General features: G+C 40.7%; 1 protein-coding gene across 2 annotated transcripts in view; it reads left to right on the plus strand.

Annotated features, from left to right (window-relative positions):
• The window catches only part of MYO10 (myosin X), a 63,707-nt gene that overhangs the window by 26,009 nt on the left and 17,580 nt on the right, over nt 1-20,118 (plus strand). For both annotated transcript variants that reach the window (XM_085052113.1, XM_085052114.1), the window contains 9 exons: nt 7,222-7,346; nt 7,494-7,608; nt 10,676-10,782; nt 11,764-11,973; nt 12,276-12,315; nt 12,709-13,611; nt 14,850-14,973; nt 16,270-16,513; nt 18,762-18,857. In XM_085052113.1, the coding sequence (XP_084908239.1) occupies nt 7,222-7,346; nt 7,494-7,608; nt 10,676-10,782; nt 11,764-11,973; nt 12,276-12,315; nt 12,709-13,611; nt 14,850-14,973; nt 16,270-16,513; nt 18,762-18,857 (1,964 nt within the window). The remainder of the gene's footprint in view (nt 1-7,221; nt 7,347-7,493; nt 7,609-10,675; nt 10,783-11,763; nt 11,974-12,275; nt 12,316-12,708; nt 13,612-14,849; nt 14,974-16,269; nt 16,514-18,761; nt 18,858-20,118) is intronic.

Genomic DNA, 20,118 nt, shown 5'->3' on the forward strand with positions numbered 1-20,118 from the left:
ACAATAAAATTTGAGGAAGTGATCACTTGACTGCTAAAGTGATCCTGTGTTAGCATTTCAGTGAGAACTGGCTTCTTGGAGGGTTTCAAGTGTGAGGTTACTCAGTCCATGTAAGTTATTTGATGACATGGAGGGTCAGGGTTTCTCCCTGCTGTTGGTGTGTGCAGCCTTAGCAGATGTGGAGTGGTGTGTGCACAAGTTTTCTTAACCTGTAATGAGCAGTGGTGATGTTGGTGTTGGTTGTCTTGACGTGGGGGTGGTAAGGAAGGATAGCTGTGCTTGCAATTAGTGCCTCACAGCATGTTTCTTCATGGTGGGTCTGTGGCTCAGGCAGCCTGATTGATTTTCTTCAGAAGAAGCCTGCTGACCAGCTACAGTGTGGGGAGAATGAGGCCAGATTGGGGTTTAGTCTGCAGGGACTGGAGGCTTTAGTGAGGCTGACCTCAGATGAAATGGCAACAGATTATTCACAGGTGGAAAGGAGGGTCCATGAAAAGTTCCAGCTGGGGTCCGTGCTGCAAGTCACACCTTCTGTCAGTGTGCTGAGACTCTGACAGCAAGGTTTCAAACCTTAAATCCCTGTTTCCCAAATGCTTTTAATTGCCTGTCTCACATGGATGGTCCTGTAGTTCTGGGACAAACAGCCTGTGGGACTTGCTGTGCATTTCAATGGAGCCCCTGAATAATGTATTCAAACAAGGGCTCACTTCAGCTGAAAGTTTAGGCAATCACTTACAGAGCTCTAAATATGCCCTTAGAAAACTTTGGTATCTCTGGTGTTCAAGCCTGTGCCTTTAACAATCCATTCCTATTCCATGAAGTTGTATCCAGTGTGTGTGAGAAATAAGTCATTTTGAGTAGCTAGCATTCCTCTGGGCTCATGTGAGAGAGGTAGTAAATCCTGGCTTCCTTTACGAGAAATTATGGATAACTTTAAAAAGGAAGGTTCACAAAGAGGCTTTTGTGTATTTACTCAGGGGTAGCATTTAGCCAATATAAACCCATCAGAAAGATTACTCTGAAATGCAAGAGTACAGGGACAATAACTAATAAAAAGTAGATTAAACAGCCCTGCAATTGTGATGAAAGCATGAAATCTCAGCAAGCCAGTCAGAATCATTTGAGCATCCTTGCCCCAACAAAGCAGTGGGGAGCTATTCCAGCTCTTCCCATTGCAAATATAGTCAAGCAGGACCTGAAAAATGACCACAGCATCTTTGTGGATGGATCTAATTGAGCAGTGTCTTGACCTAGTTGAAATCTTTAAACACTAGTGCAAATAGTCAATGTAGCAATGCACTGCCTCATAGCTCTTAAATGGGCTGCAGTCTTCAAAATGTCCTTGTGATGCCCTTGCTTGTAAAGTAAGCTGGGTGACAGGCTGAATATAAATACAAAAGCATTTTCACATTCATTTATTGAGTCTCCTGCTTTGACTGTTTTGGTAGAGTAGCAGACCTCTAAAATTACAGTGTTCTTTTTATACAGTACTATTTTTAGCACAGGAAACTCTAACCTGTGGTATGAGAGTGGCTAATTTCACTGTCTGTCTCTTATCTGAAATGCTCAGGTCTGGAAGATGAGTGATGCAGGTCAGATGCAGTAGTAGGAGTTGAAGTGATCAGCTAATGGTGTAAATGATTGCTGCTGGTAAATGCAGTGCTTTCACGTTCAGACCTGTACAGACTGTAAAAAGAGCCAGCATGTCATTACTGAGCTTGCAGTGAAATCTGGCATGGAGTTTGCAGCAGAACTTTTCTGAGGCACAAGGATTGTTGCAATATACCCATGTTCTTTTTCTAGCAAGTTGACACCAGCAGTAATAGTCATTTTTAAAGGCTTTTTATGGGGTTTTGGGGTGGATGTATGGAAAAAGGCCAGGAGAATTTCAGATGTGCAAAATACATGCTGTTATTTCAGGTTTACTCAAATATTCCTTGACTTGCCAGTGCCATACAGTAGAAATCCCAAATAAATATTAGCTGTGGCATGTTCTTTGTTTTTCTTGTCCTGTATTCTTATGGTGTTTATCTGGGCACAAGTACTCTGGGACAGGAAGGACATGCCTTCCAAAACAAAGCAGCCATCAAACCTGTCTTGTGTTTCGACCCAAACCTGTTCCAGCTAGAGATGCCTGCATGCTGGAGGAAAATGTAGAGGGTTTCTTTCTTTGAAAGAGTCTTTTAGGTGAATGAGACCTGATGCTCCAGGTCGTTGGGCAGGACATGCACAGCTTTTAATGTTCCTTGTGCTGGAGGCACATTGATTCAGAGGTTGTAAATCTGTTGAAGAAGCTGTTGTCATCAAAGCTGATGGTGCAAATGACTGAAGAAATGATGGCTAGAAAAGCGGGGGGTGATTTATTGGAGGTAGGAGGGTGGCACACACAGCAGTGCAGCTGCAGTCTCCAGGTTTGACAGACCTTATCCCTGCCTGTCCTGGTGTCACGGAGCATTTTCCTATTGCTGGCTTGAATCCTTGACACCAATAAAGGCTGCTAAGCAGTACATTTGGATAAGAATCATTGAGCATAATTTGGTTTAAAAAAGGTAAACAATTGGCATGCAGAATTCTTCATATCATTTCAGCTAGATTATATAGATATATATGTTTATTTATTTATTTATATTAGAAATTAAATCAGTCACATTTTTTAAACCTGTCTGTGAGGAAAGCCTGGCATTGATTTTGACTCATAGAGCTCATGACTGAAATCAGAAGACCACGGGAGCCATTTCAGAAATATCTAGCTTAGTAAGTTCTGCTATTTCTGACATCTGTGTATGAAAACTAGTTCAAAACCCCCTATAAAGCAGAGAAAGACTGACCTCTTTTTAATTTCTGATCGTTTTCTCCAGAGTAAAACTGCCAGGATTTCATTTGAGGAGTAAAAGAGTAGATTTAAAGAAACTAAGACACTGAGAAGAGTTACTGGTGTTTAAATTTTAAAAATTTTACAGTTTATCTGTTTCATCTTTCCTTTCTCTGCATGTATCTTCTGCGAAAGACTTTCCCAAGCCAGGAAAATCAACACTTTTAAGACACAGTAGCAAAGCTGACATAGTTCTACTCAAGTTCTTACAGAGAAATCTAGAAACAAGGGTGTGGGGGGGTTTCCCTTCCCACCCCCATCCCCTTGCCAGTCTCTCTGTGAAGTCCCTCCTGCCTACACAAAGTCTGTGAGGCTGCTGCAATCTGTCATTATTGTGCCTGTATTCCAGCGAGGCAGCCAGGAGTTCAGGGAGGAAGAAGGATTTCCACAGGGTGAAGTCAGGTATCCCTTGTTTCAACAGATGATTGATTTCTGTGCAAATGATGCACAGAACGAAAAAGTGCTGTGATCTCTGTGTTATTCAGACCTTGGGGTCTTCACTAAAGGTGCTGTCCAAGGAAAGAGGATGGTGTTTTGTCTTAAAGCTCAGTCAGGCTGTAATCTAAGGAACTATGTTATCATACTTTGTGTGTCCTAAGGGCTGCATCTAATTGTGATTTCAGGCCAAAGCTTTGCCCTTTAGGAGGCTCACTACAGATCAGAGCAAGCATTTAACAGCTTAAGGAACCAAAGTCTCGCCAGCAGAGACTCCAGGTCACATTAAAGTCTTGGCTTTGGTTCTGTCTGGTGCAAATCCAGTGGAGACTTTTGGATCCAGGAAATCATAAATTACAAGATGTGTCTGCACCACAAAAAAAAGCACCCTTATCATGTGGAACAGACCTGACTTGTAGTTATTAATTCTACATTGATCTTGCTCAGTGTCCTAACGTGACTTGACCAATGTGATTCTAGCTGTTGCATGATGATTTTGTGTGCTGGAGTGGTTCAGTGCTGCCATTCCATGATAAAAGTGAAGTATCTATTCAAAATTTAGTTGATTGCATCTCAGAGACAATTTTGGAAGCTATCTGTTCACTTGCTTTTCTGTTGCCTTCTCTTTTGTAAATTTGATCTTACTTTGGCAGGAGTCTTAGTTTTAGGAATTTTTTTAAATTATTGCTGTGGAAGATGTATTGTTTTAATATCAGTCATGGTTCTGTTGTGGACCCCAGAGATGAGTCCTGTCCTGTCCTGTATTACTTTGGTATCAATCTGAAAGTTAGCTTGCTTGCCACAGGAAGTCTGAAGGAGCACTAGTAAAGGTGGAAGGCTGATCATCAGCTGCCCAGGTAACCCTTTGCATGGAGATTTGATACTATTGCAGGTTTAACTCAGTGCTGCACCAAGCACTGTTCGAGTGGAGATGGTCGTCATTCTGTCTTAGAAATGTCTGCAGTTCAGTAATGGGGTATGTTTAGCTCTTGCACTTGGGTTCAATAAAAAAACATGCAAATGTTTCTTTTAATTGTGAGGAGTCTTGCTGGAAGTCATGCTTAAGGTTATCCTTGCCACCAAGTGGTTACATGATTTAGGCTGAAATCTTCTTCACGGACAGAGTAAAACTACCTGAGGTATTGATACCCCTCCGTTGTATGGCAGATATGCTGGATGGTGTGGTGTTTTGCATGGGACTGCATTTGTTACATCTGGTTGGTTTGCTTTTATTAGTTGTGGGAAACCCTGTGCACTTTTCAGCATTTAGGATTTCAGCTCCCCCTGAGACCAGCTGCAGCTCTTCTCTGTACTGAGGACTGAAGAGCTGCTGTGATGGGAGTTCAGTCTAAAACCCCAAGCAATGGGGGGACATCTTCTAGTAGTCTGTATTGGAAAGCATAAGAGATGAGTCCAGCACATCTCTTACCACCAACCCTCGGTTCACTCAAAGCAGCCGTACTTGTTGCAGATGTAATTCCAATGATATGCTGGGAGGATTTGACCCTGCAATTTAATGGTCTCATGTGTCTGTGAGTAATTAAAAATAGCAAGTAATGTAAAGTGATGGAGTAGGCATATGTGATTAAAGTTGCAGTGATCTCTATGTTGTCCTGAGTTGATACCATGCTAACATGTCCTGCAGTGTTTCATGGTTTGTTTTTTTTTTTAATGCAGGTGTTTGAAGTTAGGTGTCTGTGTGACAATCACACCTTCTGGTGACAAAGCAGAGCTGTTTCAAGCTTCTGTAGTTGCGGGGAAAATATTGCCAAAATGTTGCTTCTTCCTCTGTGACTCAAGTTTTTTAAAACAGTAACATGAGCTTTCAAGCCAGGTGTGATGCTGACTTCTGACTTGTTGAGTGGCTGGAGGTGGCAATAAAAGGGTTAGGTGGTACATCAGCCATCTGTCTGTCAAGGCAGGAGCTGCTCCCTTGCAGAGGGAGAGGCTGCCTGATGAGAGAGACGTATGTCATGTCACCAGCATTTTGCCTGGCTGTGCTGTATTTTTGCTCCCACCCATGCATCTGCCTCCCCTCCTCAACACACTAATAATACTGTTGTGTTTGCAAGTCCAGTGAAAAACATCACCTTTTGAGCTGGTGAGTTTGGGTGGGAAATTAAAAGTAATTTCAGTGTTAAAGGAAAAAAAAAGAAAGAGCTGTGTCTGCTTGTGGCAAACATCAGCCTTGAGTTTCACAAAGTAAAAAGCAAATACTTAATATGATTTTAGTGTGTACATCTGTGTCCATTCCCTGCCCTTCCCGTTGGGCATCAGCAGTCACCTGCCCAGAAGGAGACAGGCAGGTGTGTGCATGGATGTGCAAAGGGCAGCTTTGCCAGGCTGGTTCCCTGACACTTGGATGCCTTAGTGGGCACATACAGGAAACCCTGTGAGCAGTACAGCCATGGCAACATCAATACCCTCATTGAAAGCATCCATGCTGCGTATTCGCTAAAATACAGACATTCTGCTCACGGTGACAAAATCCAAATGAAACACATTGTTGAGAAAGATGAGTTTGTTCACATCTTTCACAAAGGTGTTTCTTCCCTCTGGTGTCACCACCACTAGCACACAGTGTTTTCTGAATAAAGGCACTGATGGAGAAGGTTATACTGGATATTTAAAATGAACTTCTGAGTCTGTGTTTTCCTGAAAGTACCTTTTAAAAAAGTTAAAATTTGGGAGCATAATTTATTTGTCAAGTTAAAATTTTGGGGAGTAATTTGTTTGCTAAGTTGAACAAGAGGTGTGATTGAAGCCAGTTAATACATACCAAGACAGTCCTCTGACTGACAGTTTCCCAGGGCTTGATCTTGCTATCATTTCTGTCAGCTGAAGAACTTTCAGTCTCAGTGAACCATTGACTGTATCTGTGAGATCCCACTTCCTGAACTTCTTCTTGCAAAATACTAAATGCTGTTCTCCAGCTCTGCAAATGGCTGCGGAGGAGGGTCAGCTGATGGGTTAAAGTGGATGATGATAATTCCTGCTGATGAATTAAATGGTTTGTTTACATGTGGTGGCATTTCCGTATGGGGGTTGCCCGTGTTTTGCCAGGCAGCAATTAGTGCTGTCTTGGCTTTGCATGGCTGTGGCTGAGTTACCTCAAAGCATGGTGAAAACACAGGGGGCTCTCAGATGGGATGAGAGCATTCCTGAGGCTCCCAATGGCAGAGCCACACTGATCAGTATTCACAGGTTTTCTCAGCTGAGTAGCTGTGGCGTTATATATTTTCTAAATGGAAAATGATGCTGAAAGAACTGCAGGCAAACTAAGGGAAACTTACTTCAGAGAAGCAGATTTTTTTTTTTCTGTTTACAGAAGAGAATATTTTTACTGTTCAGAATCGCAATAAATAGAAACTCTTGTAAATACTAAGATTTGATGTACCACTGGCAAACTTCCATCCCTGTCCATAGCAGATAATTGTCAATACACTAAAAATGGAATATTTTCTGTCCTTTGTTTTTTATTAAATCCATATCACAGCAATGTATTTGTGTATCTTTAACATTGGGATCATCTACAGGGACTTTAAATTCAATTGCTGAAGAAGCAAAATAGTCAAGCTTGTAGTTGTTGACCCATGGGCTGCCTGTGCTTCTTTCTGTTGTTTCTTCCTGTGCAGGAATGGCCTGCAAATATACATGAGATGGAAAGAGACAGTTGATTAGATTAAATGGCTGTAAATGCTCTGTCTGTGGAAATGATATTCTATAATTACCCCATGATTTCCATTCTGTAGGTATTTTTATATGCTCAGAACTGCTAATATCCTTTAAGACATTGTGTAGCCAGTTATTAGCCTTTGTGCATTTCAGATTCATACGATTTGCCCTTTCTTTATTTCCCCTGACATCTCTAGCCATTGCTATTAAAATTGTTGTTTTGAACCTGCTCATTTCAGATGCCAGACCAGTTTGATCAGACAGTGGTGCTTAACCAGCTGCGCTATTCTGGGATGCTGGAGACGGTCAGGATTCGGAGGGCTGGTTTCCCAGTCCGGAGGCCCTTTCAAGACTTTTATAAAAGGTAAACACACCGACTTGGGGGCTTCAAATGTAAGTCACAGGTACCGAGTCAATATTCTTGTGTTGAGGGATAAAAGTAAAAAGAATCATATGGCAAAAATAGAAGTTAATCTCTTAAGTGAAGCAATAAATACTTTTTGGTTGCCAGGTATAAAGTCCTCATGAGAAACTTAACTCTCCCTGAAGATTTAAATGAGAAATGTGCCGTCCTACTTCGTCTGTATGACAACACAAGCACTGAATGGCAGCTTGGAAAAAATAAGGTAAAATAACCTGACTGAGCATGTTGTGATGCTGGTGCATATCCTGTCCAAGCTGAGGGGACAGGATTTAGACTGCACAGCTGCAGAGATGTAGTTTTAATGGTAATTAGTTCTGGCTGCGCATGGCTGTTGGTGCTCTTAAAACTCTTGTAACAACAATTAATGGTTGTGCTGAGGAATTTGCTGTCTAAGGCCCTTAGAAACTGACTGGTGATTTCAGTCACAGAGAAGGAGTCCACCTGACTTTTCTGTCACTGCTCACAGGTGGTAGTGCTGGTGAGGATCAGAACTTAAAATGCGGTGTCTGGATTTTTTCATTTATAGAAGTATGAAGCATGTGGAGTAACACTTCTGTTTTGCTGAGAGCTCTACTCATACTTGTAAACCCACCTAACCAATACCTCCTCAGTGGCAGAAATCAGGGGGAGGAAATTTAGCCAGTGCTCATGTGGCAGAATTGATGGCATGTTTGCCATCCTAGTCCAGCAGTCTTTTCCAGAGGTACATTAGATCTTGATATGTGTTCTACCAGACAACCTGAACTTTGCCCACAGCGGTTTTTTTCTTTTAAAAAAATAGAAATTATTTTAGAATAAATTAAAGAATCAAATTTTAAATTGAGAAATAAACCAATCCAGGTGTTTTTGCGTGCTCATTTTGCAAGTTTGATTGTAGATAACAGCTTGCAATTTGTGCTCTTGGATTTCAACAAGTGATGTGAAAGCATTGCAGACTCAGGAGAAGATTCCCCATTGCAGGATTTGAGATTTCCTGAATATTAAAAACTTATTTTAAAAAATTTTTACTGCCATAAGGTAGCAAAAATGTTTTGTAAAATCTGATTGATTTCTTTAGGAAATGCTCTTCCCTTCTTGTCCCCACAACTGGATGGTTTAGAAGGATTTCTTCCACTCCTCTGTATGCTTAAGGAGTCTCAGATTTGTATTGGGAAAGTTGTTTTCATAATTTTACAGTCACTGTAAGAGGGAGAATCTGAAATATTTTGATGGCAATTGATGTCATCTTCTATCTCATTTTTGTAGCTGATGACTTACAAATAGCACAGTGGTAACATTCGGCTGCAGAGCTGGGCTGGGCATCCCATTTTATTTCAGATGTAGCAAGTTAGCAGTTTTTATGCATACTGACCCTAGAGAGTGCTTTGGCATCTCAGGGACATGTGTTTATGAGAAATTGTTTTAACCAACAGCTCATCAGGACCTCGACTGGGGCCACAGCTCTTTTGTAACTTCTCTTTCTGTGGCCTGGGCTCATCCTCCCCCAGGAGCTGATGTGCATTTGTAAGAGACTTCCTAAACAGGAGAAGAGCACAAGAGGACACTGGTTTCAGGCTGAACATGGAATGAGACACTATCCTGCCCCTATATTATTTTAAAGGGATGATAATGACATTGCAATGTTTTGGCTCCAGTGTGATTTTTTTTTTTTTCTTGTATTTTATATCTCAAGCTGCAATGCACCTGTTTGGTAAAAGGCATTAGCCTGAGCTTAACATCTGCTTACCATCCATTTTTGTTCCGGAAGTATCTGAATGCTTTTCTGAAGAATTTTGTTATGTTTTTAAAAGCCTGTGCGTAGAGCAAAGAAAGATTGCCCACTGAGTGAAAGAAAAGTCTTTTTCCATGAGTTAAAATCTTTGCATAGAAAAAGCTTCCCAGTGCAACATGGACATTGGGACTTTGAGACTTTCTGTGGGACTTTTTATGTTCCTTAATTTGGGTAATTTGTGCTAGAAAGTTTCTCTCTAGCTTTGTTCAGAACTCTCAACTGTGCTTCTCCTCAGGAGTGCTGCTTTGGCTTTGATGATGGGCTGTTTTTTCATGTAAACACAGGGAAAAATACAGCTTATTTTGCATTTGAGCACCCCTAAAAGTCCATTGGGTTGGGGGTTTTTGTGGTGGTGGTGCTGAGGGATTAATTTTGGTTGGGTTTTTGGGGTTTTCTCACATCAAGAGAAAACACCCAGCACTTCAAGGATGCCTTCCTGCTTTTAGATGCCTTTGCAGCCCTCCGTCCTTAGCAAAGCCCACCCTGTCCGTGAGCTTTCCTCATCTCTACATTATGGTGTGTAGCCTGGCTCTCATCCCACATAATCAGTGTCACTGAACTGGCTATTTCCAGCTGCCCATGTGTTAGGCAGCAGCATGCCAGGCTGTTGTCACCTATAGCTGACACCAGCATACTTGGCCTTTAAAAAAGAAAAGTTGAGAAGAGCTGGAAAAAGCGCTGACAGCAGATAGCTCACCAGTATGTGAGTGTGTGGTAAAGAGCAGATGTCAAGGCAGGTGGAAGAGGGAAGCTGCCTCCCACATGCCCCTGCTTGACTGCAGAAGCAGTTTTACTCATTTAAGGCAAAACAGGCTGTGTTAGCTCCGTTTATGTCAATGCCCTGTGCTAAAGCTGCCTCTGAGAGGCACTAGGCCATGCAGGTGAATGATCCAGGTTAGGGCTTGGAAGAGAGCCTGGGAAGCAGCCTGGCCGTGGGAGGGAGGCTGTGCTGGGGTGTCTGGCCCTGGCAACTCTCTCCATGTCACAGCAGGAAAACACAGTCGAGTCAATGTGAATATGAAAGCTCTCTCATTTCTGCCTACTTCTTCAGTCCTGTAGCAATGCCTTTGGAAGCAGCAAGGCATGTAAGGAGCTGTGGAACCTGATGTGGCTGGGAGAAAAGTAAATTATTGGGGTGGTATTTCTGCCCCTCTGATTAGGAAGCTCATGCTAAGCCCTGCAGCTTCTTTGGCCTGTGTTACTCTGGTGGTAAAGGCTGTTTAATGAATCCAGTAATTTTGTTGCATTTGGAAAAATCCTGCTCCTAACTAAAGGTTCCAATAGACTAATCTGACTTTTCCCACTCAAATCCAAAGTAAGAGGATCATCTGCAGGTGTTTTCTTTTAAGAGGACTACATTTTATTTTCCTCATTTCTGCTGAGGAGATAGTACATTTTTCTCTGAATTCAAACCTGAGGCTTGCTGCTTGGACAGACTGTCTCTTCTTTAAATATGATGCTTACCAAAATTTGTTAAGCCAGAAGTTTTCTTCTGTAGGTGTTTCTCTGGGAATCCTTGGAACACAAGCTGGAGAAACAGCGAGAAGTGGAAGTCACCAAGGCAGCAATGATTATCCGAGCACACATCTTAGGTTATGCAGCCCGGTAAGTGACTAGATAAGAATATTAATAATCAGGATTTGAAGTAAATGGATGGGTTGTCAAGGAGTTAAATCCTTCTGACACAATTATTAACTTTTCCTATGGTCCAGGTATTCAAATTCTGTAAGCAGCTTTTGAAAATAGCAGCTGAAAAGACCCATGAATAGTGCAAAATTTGAATTCTTAATATAATAGGACAGTATGGAAATTTGGAGGTCAGCCAGTATCCATCTGATTGTTCATGGCATTAGATCCATGGTAGGAACTTCAGCTGGATGGCACGTAGTGGTGCTGTCCCAAGTTATCAGCTGAGATCCTGAGTTATCTTTGTTTTGTCATGGTAAGAAAACAGAAGGAAAATAAAACTAATCCATTAGTTTCTTTGAGAACCAAGACATTAGGTTACTGATTCATATTTCACTTGTTTACCTGGCTTCATGCATTATGTGTTAGGTGGAGTTGTTCATCCCATCTATTTATTTCTCTGCCTTTTCTACAAGTCAGTTAAGGACTGACTTGTAGAAAGGAAGCTTGTTTGCACAGTGAAGTAATTTCTTTTCATGTGCATATTAGTCCTGTTCTTACTTTCTGACCAGAATGTTGCTTAAAAACTACATCCCTTTTTTAATGACAGCTATCCTGCTATCCATGGTCTTTCTTTTCAGAGATGTGGGATGACTGTGTATATCCTTTCTTTGCAAGTGTGCGCACACACAGAGAACTGTCTTTTTACCAACTTCCTTGTCAGGAGCATAAGAACCTGTAAGACGTGCATTTCCATAAAGAAGACACACACAGTGCTATCACAGAAATGAGAGAATCTTTCTTCTGAAAGGGAGGAGAATATGAACAACAGTGGGGAAACTATCACGGAGCTAGAACTATCATGGGCTCATTATTGCGGGTCATCATGGCAAGATCCCTCACAACTGCTCCTAAGTTCCTTGTTTCATTAGAAATTTGCCTCTTTTTTTCTCCCCCCAGAAAGCGGTATAGAAAGGTTCTCTACTATGTGGTTGTGATACAGAAGAACTACAGAGCATTCAGTGGTAGGAAGAAGTTCCTGTGCCTGAAGAAAGCAGCTGTGGTCCTTCAGAAGCAGCGGCGAGGCCAGCTTGCTCGGCGTCTCTACAGGGAGCGACTGGAGGAGAAGCAGAGACAAGAGGAGGAAAGAAGAAAAGAGGAGGAAGAAAGGTGCAGTCTGCTGTCTTATATCACTCTCCTGCCTGTGCCATGTTAGGTGTTGGTCTGAAAGCCTTTATTTCACGCTATTCTTCAACAAGTGATTTTGGAAACGTTTGCTGCTTTTGCTAAAAGTTGCATAGAGCTATCATGGTAGTTTCATATTCACAAACACATTCGTGGTGATCTTATTTTTGGCTGTCTTTTCCATGTGTCAGATGATCTCTGTAAGTTGAGCTATTGCCCTAGCAAAGGAATGTGATGAGCTTATGTTGAGCTTGATTGACTGACTTCTTTTCTTCACTCACTTCTAGGGAAAGACAAAGACAAGAAGCAGAGCGTCTTGCCCAGCAGGTAAATGATAATTTTAATGCTTTCAGCCACCCTGTTTATTTGAGTATCTCAACCCAGCAATTAAAAAAATAAAAGGTACCTGTAGCATTAAAACTAAACTAATTACAGGAGCTGGTAGATAAAGCCAAAGGAAACTCAGTATAGTTGTTTGCATGGAAATTTCTTTCACCTCATGCTTCATTTAATTTCCAGCAAAAATCGAATTTTCTGCACATACTTGGACTTCCTCTGCTCAGCTATCTCTGAGCAAATATAATCATGCTTTAATTTTTCCTTTTTCTTTCCTTTTCATTTCTTGCTGATATGGAGATAGGGGTCCTTTTAAATGAATGAGCATGGTTAGGTATAGTGCTTTAGAAATAAAATTTTAAAAATAATCTTGCATTTCTGCAGGCTGAAGAAGAGAGAAAGAAGCAGGAACTGGCTGCCATTCAGAAAGCCCAGAAGGAGGCAGAGCTGAAGCAGGAGGTGCAGAAGCAGAAAGAAAGCAGGCAGGTGGAAGAAATCCTTCGTCTGGAAAAAGAAATCGAAGACCTGCAGCGCGTGAAGAAGCAGCAGGAGCTGTCCTTGACAGAGGCTTCATTACAGAGGCTGCAGCAGCTTCGAGATGAGGAACTCCGGCGGCTTGAGGATGAAGCATGTCGAGCAGCCCAGGAGTTCCTGGAATCTCTGAACTTTGATGAGATTGACGAATGTGTCCGAAATATTGAGAGGTCTCTCTCTGTGGGCAGTGGTTATCCTGCTGAGCTGGCTGAACAGACTGGAAATGCCTGCAGTGAAAAGCCCAATTTTAACTTCAGCCAGCCATATCCTGAGGAGGAGGTAGATGAGGGCTTTGAAGCCGATGATGATGCATTTAAGGATTCACCCAACCCGAGTGAGCATGGCCATTCTGATCAAAGGACCAGTGGCATCAGAACAAGCGATGATTCCTCAGAAGAGGATCCCTATATGAACGATACTGTGGTGCCAACAATTCCTGCTGCTGGCGACGCCATGGTCATACCTCCTGCCCAGGATACAGTGAGTCTCCACAACTCTTCAAGCGGTGAATCCACATACTGCATGCCAGAAAATGTATCCTGCAGACCCCCAAATTCTGTGGAACTTATTTCTCCCGATGGGGACTATGATTACGACCAAGACGATTACGAAGATGGTGCTATTACCTCTGGCAGCAGTGTGACCTTCTCTAACTCGCACAGTAGCCAGTGGTCACCAGACTACCGCTGCTCAGTGGGGACGTACAATAGCTCTGGAGCGTACCGGTTCAGCTCTGAGGGAGCTCAGTCTTCTGTAAGTACCATTGGTTTTGTTATCTAATTGGTGCTTTCTGATTACTTTTTTTTTCCCTGCTGTGCAGCTGTAGACTCACTGTAGCTGTTCTTAGAAAACATTGTGTAGCTTGATTTGGTCAGAGTGCCGATGGAAATAGTGGTCTGTTGCCATCTAGGTGCCACTGGGGTGAGTGCATTAGAGTTAGAGGCAGCTCAGATGCTGTTTGCTGTCCTGGGCTTCTGCACAGGTATGGTTTTAACTGTTTTAATGCAGCACTGTGTTACTCGGTGAGAAGCTCCGTGCACAGCAAAGTTCTTCTCTGTGCATGTGTTTGCAGTTGGGGTACCAGGTAGCATGTTGGGGAGCTGATTTCAGGAAAACCAAATTTAGTTATGCATGCAAGTTGCAAGTGTATTGAAGAATAAGATGCTTGCAGAGGTCCCTGACATGCTAGGCGTATTTTGAGATTATTTGGAGAGTAAAGTTCATGCAATGGCAAATGTTTAAATTATTGAGGCAGACACTCATTCTGCAGAGCACTTTTTCAGTGCTGTTTACTGGGTATACTCTGGGGTTTCCTTCTACAAATATTTTTGAAATAATATGATTTCCTCTACCACTCACCCAGTGCTTCTGTGAGACTGTCTGGTTGGACAAGTGAAAAGATACTACAGCAACACTCACTTGTTTAGAAGGAAAACTTTAACAATAGAATATCTACTACATTTGAGGCAGTGATAAGCAGTCAAAGAGCCATTGTGGCTGTTGGGATAAGTTTGACAGTCCTTGCCTGAGAAAAACTACTTTTAGTGTCTCTGTTGAGGATGCCTCCCTGCTGCATGGCTCTGGATGTGTGTCAGATACAGAACAGAAATCCTGACTTTCGGGGGTGAGGGTGGAGGAAAGCTAGTACCACAGCTTGTGCAATGTTTCCTTTTCAGTACTTCTCTAAGCTGTTCCCCACAGCACTTAGTGATGGGGGATGTAGCACAAGGGAGCATACCCTTGACCATACTCCTGCAAAGGGATACTTTTCCTGAACATCTACAAAGCTTTTTCACAGACTTGTTGTGTATCAAATAGTTGAAGCTGCAATTTACTACAATGTACTCCTTCCTTTGTTAGCTGGATGAAAACCAATGAGAAATCATGTTCTTCCAATACACAGTAAAATGTTTTAGCTAGAGACTTCTAAACCAACTTTTATCTAAAGTCTTTCCTGAGAGATCATGACCTTTCTTCCCTTTCTTGTGTAGTTTGAAGACAGTGAAGAAGATTTTGACTCCAGGTTTGATACAGATGATGAACTTTCCTACCGGAGGGATTCAGTCTACAGCTGTGTCAGCCTACCCTACTTTCACAGTTTTCTGTACATGAAAGGTACTGGATGAATCAGAATTTGCTAAATAGGCAAAATAACCAGAAGTATTTATTGTATATCACACTTCAATTCCTGTAGAGTTAAGCTATTTTCTTATTTTTCAAAGGATGGTGGAAAAGTAGCTTTATTTAATTTGACCTGTTCTCATGATAAGTTACTTGCAGTAGCTTACTTGGAGCAGTGTTTTTCCTCTCTCCAAAGAAAGATCAATATTTTGGGGTGCCTCTGTTTCATCTTCTGTCTCTGTTGGCTTGCAAACAATGGAATAATCGGTATAAATACGGAAAAATAACTTACAAAGTCAAATTGTACCAAATTTTGAGGAAAGCTGATTCCTGCCCTCAATACCCTGTAACACAGACAGCATTCTACATTGCAGACCAATTTTACTGACCTTAGTTGAATATCACTTTGTATCTGGAAGACATGAGGAAGGTTATATGTAGCAAAGGGGTGTGAGAGACTCCAAAAAAATAGATACAGGAGTTCTCTGGTTAAATTTCTTGTTTTTGTCTTCTGATGATTGGTAGTAAATTATAATCTAGCTGAATCTTTGAATGATTTCATCACCGTAGTGTACTTTATTTTCCTGGAATAGGAACAGTCTTGAGTGTACACACCACAATGTTTGAGTGAAAAATAATGCAGTCAACAGTAGCATGGCTTTTACTTTCTGACATAGCTAGCAGTCAGTTTTTCTGGGATGGCAGGAGTATGTTGGTTTGGTTAAGGTTTATATGACTGTGATGTAACTCCAGTGCAAGGTGCATTGCCTGCTGTATGGCCACACTTTGGTGTGACTGAGCTCACACTGGTGTATTTCCTACTTTAAACACAGCTTTGTTGGGTTTTGTGGTTTTGAGTTACCTCAACATTGTTACTGCCTAATAACCTGGAGAGAGGAAAGAGTTCAACACTAAAATTTTTTTAGACTATCACTGATACACATTGAAAACAGTCTTAAAGATCAGATTCTCATGTGCATTAAGACTTTTTGGTAATTCATTATTATAGATATGTTATGTATACTTACACGTAATTATATGTATGTTACACATATTTTTGCAATACAGAGACTTACTACAATTTATAATTTAAGGGTGTTTAGATTGACAACAATATCGGTAGCCATAAGGATATGCAAAAATGAGGTTTTGTGGTTTACAGCAGAGACTCAGTTTGTCTGCAGTGTTGTTGGTCAGCAACTTCCAGTTTTGGTGGGGTCACAACTTCTGTTTTATAATCTAGTTGTTTGTTTTAACTGCATATAAACCCACGTTTGTCCCTCTTGCCAGGTGGTTTAATCAACACATGGAAGCGACGCTGGTGTGTCCTGAAAGATGAGACTTTCCTGTGGTTTCGTTCTAAGCAGGAAGCACTTAAGCAGGGCTGGCTTCACAAAAAGGGGGGTGGATCATCAACGCTTTCCAGAAGGAACTGGAAGAAAAGATGGTTTGTTCTCAGACAGTCCAGGTTGATGTACTTTGAAAATGACAGTGAAGAAAAGCTAAAGGGTGCCATGGATGTCCGAACTGCCAAGTAGGTTTATATGGTTTTATGTTAGCCATGGTTCCCTCTGAGTACTTCTTGAGGCTTAATCTGGGAAGACATTGAGTGCCCTGCCTACAAACTGTGGGAATGCAAGCATTAGAGTGTGTATGGTGAAGTTAGTGAAAGCAAGTCTTGTCCTCAGTTGGCTCTCTCTTAGGTCTAGAGAGTGGTCCAGAGCTAAGGCAGTGCCAAATACTTCAGAAAACTGCTGCTGTAATGAGCTAATGTATGCTTTCTCCCAGACTAGAGGCCCTACTTTGTCTGTAATGATTCCCAAGGCAATTTGGGGCATGTTGCCAAGTCTGTAGCTGCAGGCAAACCCAGAATGAAGAGGGTGGAATTAATAGGCCCCGAATATATTGAAGTTCGCATGGGTCAAATATGAATCTTCTGTATGTATTTAGATTTTTTTCATGCTTTAAATAATTGTGGTCGTGTAGAAAAGTCTTTAAAATGCATATATTCATTAAAAAAAACAAAATTACTAAACCTAATAACTTGCATCTTGTTTACTGAAGTTCCTTATGCCTAAGAATTTTACGCTTCCTGAAGCATGCATTAAAAAGTTCTCTACTGGATGATATTTTTCCTTCTAAACAATTTAGGATTATCTACCTAATTTAAAAATTAAAGAATGCTAACATTAGTAGTCTCATTTCTCTATAAAGTAAACCTGAGCTTTCATCCAAACTAGAGAAAAACAGAAGTGGCTTGTAACACTCAATTCCACTCTGTGCCTTGTAATCTGCAACTATCCAATTTATTTTGTTAATTTAGCAGAGAGCTTAAACTAAATTGAAGTCTTAGATTAATCTTTTCTTTGGCAGTCCTAGTTTGAGCCGGATTCCAAGTAGGACAGTAAGTAGTTTCAGTGAGAATCCTGACTTGCTCTTGGAAAACCAATGGGCTGTTGACTGTCCAGTAAATCTCTGAATAGAAGCCGAAGATTCTACCACTTTTTTTTTTTTGTTAAAACTGGATTTGACTCTTATCTCATGTACCATAGCATTTATATAGAATATTTTTCTAATATGTTCAATCAATTTGTTGTTGTTGTTGTTACCTCATTGCTTCATTGTCTGTGCCCTACAGAAGTTCTTTGCTGAACGTACCTTTAAAATTGTCAGACAAAGGTTACTGAACCTAGTTTTGACTGTAGGTTCAATCAATGACTATTGTGTATAAATTAGGTGAAAGAAAAGGCACATGTATTTGAAAAACTGTGTTTCATATGAAATAAACAATAGTTTTTCTAGATAATATTTACTGAGTGCATTCCTGACATATAGTGCAACTCACGTATTTCACCACTTTTTATTAGGGACCCTGTTCAATTCAAAAAATCTCAGGCTGATTCATTTAAAACACAGAACAGGGAGGCATTCAATTGGACACTGTTACTGGGAGGGAATGAATCCAAAATAAAGGAAGCAGTACAAAATTGCAGTCTTTTTTTTGATAGGAGATAGATCGTCCTCATGTGTCTGAAAAGCAGAGCTTGCATATATCGTTTATAGGACAGAGATTTATGAGAATAGTATATCCAGTAAGGAGACATAGCCAGTTAAGGAAATAATAAGCTTCAGACAAAAACAGTGAAACATCAAAAAGGAAATCAAGTTTATTTCTTAAGCTACAGGCAAAACTAATGTAATGCTTTAATTGTTGCTTAAAATCTTGTGCTTTTTGGTTCACAGTTGTTTTTATATCAATACTTAGATGTCCAAACTAAAAATTAGAAATATGTAATTTTTCAGAAATATGTATTTGGAATTGTCTCTATACTGACTCACAACCACATGGAATCACTAATCCAGGTTTTTTTTGCTTTCAATCTTCAAGAGCTTTCTTTTTACCACTCCAAAAATCACTTTGTTATGCAGTCAAATCAGAAATATATCCATTTCTCAACTCAGTTACCTTTGCCTCTCTTGAGGTTTGATAGTGCTTTGCGTTTTCTTTAGTTCTTGTTAAAATGGTAACAGAATAGTCAATTTGGTATAGTGACATTCATAGTAGTTTGAATATTTGTACTGTGTAGGCAGAAAACACAGCTGTAGTTTGGTGAACTAATACTGTGTATGATAAATCACGTTGTGAGTCTTGCAAATTAACCTGATGGAGATTGACTTCTGTTGTTTTAAGTATCAGTAGTCTGTGAGCTTCTCAGCAGAACAGAGTTTCCAAAACGTTGACAATCTGTAATGCTCAATCTTGGTGTTTTCGTTTTTTTCAGAGAGATTGTTGATAATACAGGCAAAGAAAATGGTATTGATCTAATAATGAGTGATAGGACCTACCACTTAATTGCTGAATCTCCTGAGGATGCAAGGTATGAAAATCATCAGGCCTATTTTCTTTTCCTTCTTTTTTTCCTTTTTAACCTCTATGACATTCTGACTTCAGCTTGTCATTAATTTGTTTGACCACTGTCACAAAATATTCAGGTTGTGTTAAACACATTGCATTTAACACACTTTTTGAAAGGCCTGCTGAGGAGAAAACCTTGTGGCAAACAATTGCTAGGAACAGTCAGATTGCCAATGAAAAATTGCCTAGAATTTGGCTGTTACCCATGTGTTAATAGCAACTTTTCTGAAATAGTTTATCTGTAGAGAGGCAGTTGTTAGCCACTGATGCTTGGCTTGTGGATTATCCTGCTGTGGTTAGCTGCATCAATCAAATCAATATTTGAGACCCTGTAGTCTGCCTGAAATGAAGCACTTTATCCTTAGGGGTGGGATCTGTTTGTCTAAGCAGAGCCTAAAATTTTTTCAGATAGAAGTTGTAATGTAGTTACTGTATCTTAGAGCAAAAGCATATTCATGTCAGGGGAGTGTGTAAGAGGGTGCTTCCCTTTCTGTATATTTAAAAAGGGTCTTGCTTTTGTTGCTAAAGGATCCATATCTAACCGTAGGGGGAGGCAGGTAGGTGAGGAGCAAGTCTGACTTGTCAGATAAGTTGTAGAGCATCTTAAAAAAAAAAAATCCCCATGCTACAGTTCATGCAAGATAATAATATGCTTGCCTATAAAAATCAAGCATTTAAATAAATCTAACTTAGTAATCAAATCTTATTACCCATTACCTAGCTGCCCCAAGGCCAGAATACAGGATGCCTTTGTCAACATCACTTGAGCTGCTTTGCTCAGAAGCCTCAAAAGTTGTTTTGTATTCTGTTCTTTGTAAAGGTGGAACACCTTCCAATATCACAGGACCCTGAGTACAGATGTAGATGTAGCAATGAAAAGTCTTTCCTCATTTTTTAGGCATCCGTAAAGTTATCCTTGAAATAGCTTAGGAGCTTTCTAGCAGTTACTATTAAGATTCTTGTGGGATGTAAGCATATTTTAAAATGAAGGCTTAGCTAAAGTCTCTTCTACTAGACTTGTGTACATGCCCTAGGGACCAGTAAGAAATTATCAGCACACAGACTTCTCTGTTGCCATGCATCTCCTTCCTTTCTTTCTTAAAGATGGAGGAGGAGACACTATACAGCCTTGTTGTGTATAGTATGAATAACAAACCATCCAGATTAAATTATCTTTTACCAGTGTATTTCATGTTTCTTTTTTCTCTCTCATCCCAGAAGAC

This window comes from Lichenostomus cassidix, chromosome 2 (genome assembly GCF_008360975.1).
Source record: "Lichenostomus cassidix isolate B80296 chromosome 2, HeHo_3.0, whole genome shotgun sequence".
Taxonomy (NCBI): domain Eukaryota; kingdom Metazoa; phylum Chordata; class Aves; order Passeriformes; family Meliphagidae; genus Lichenostomus; species Lichenostomus cassidix.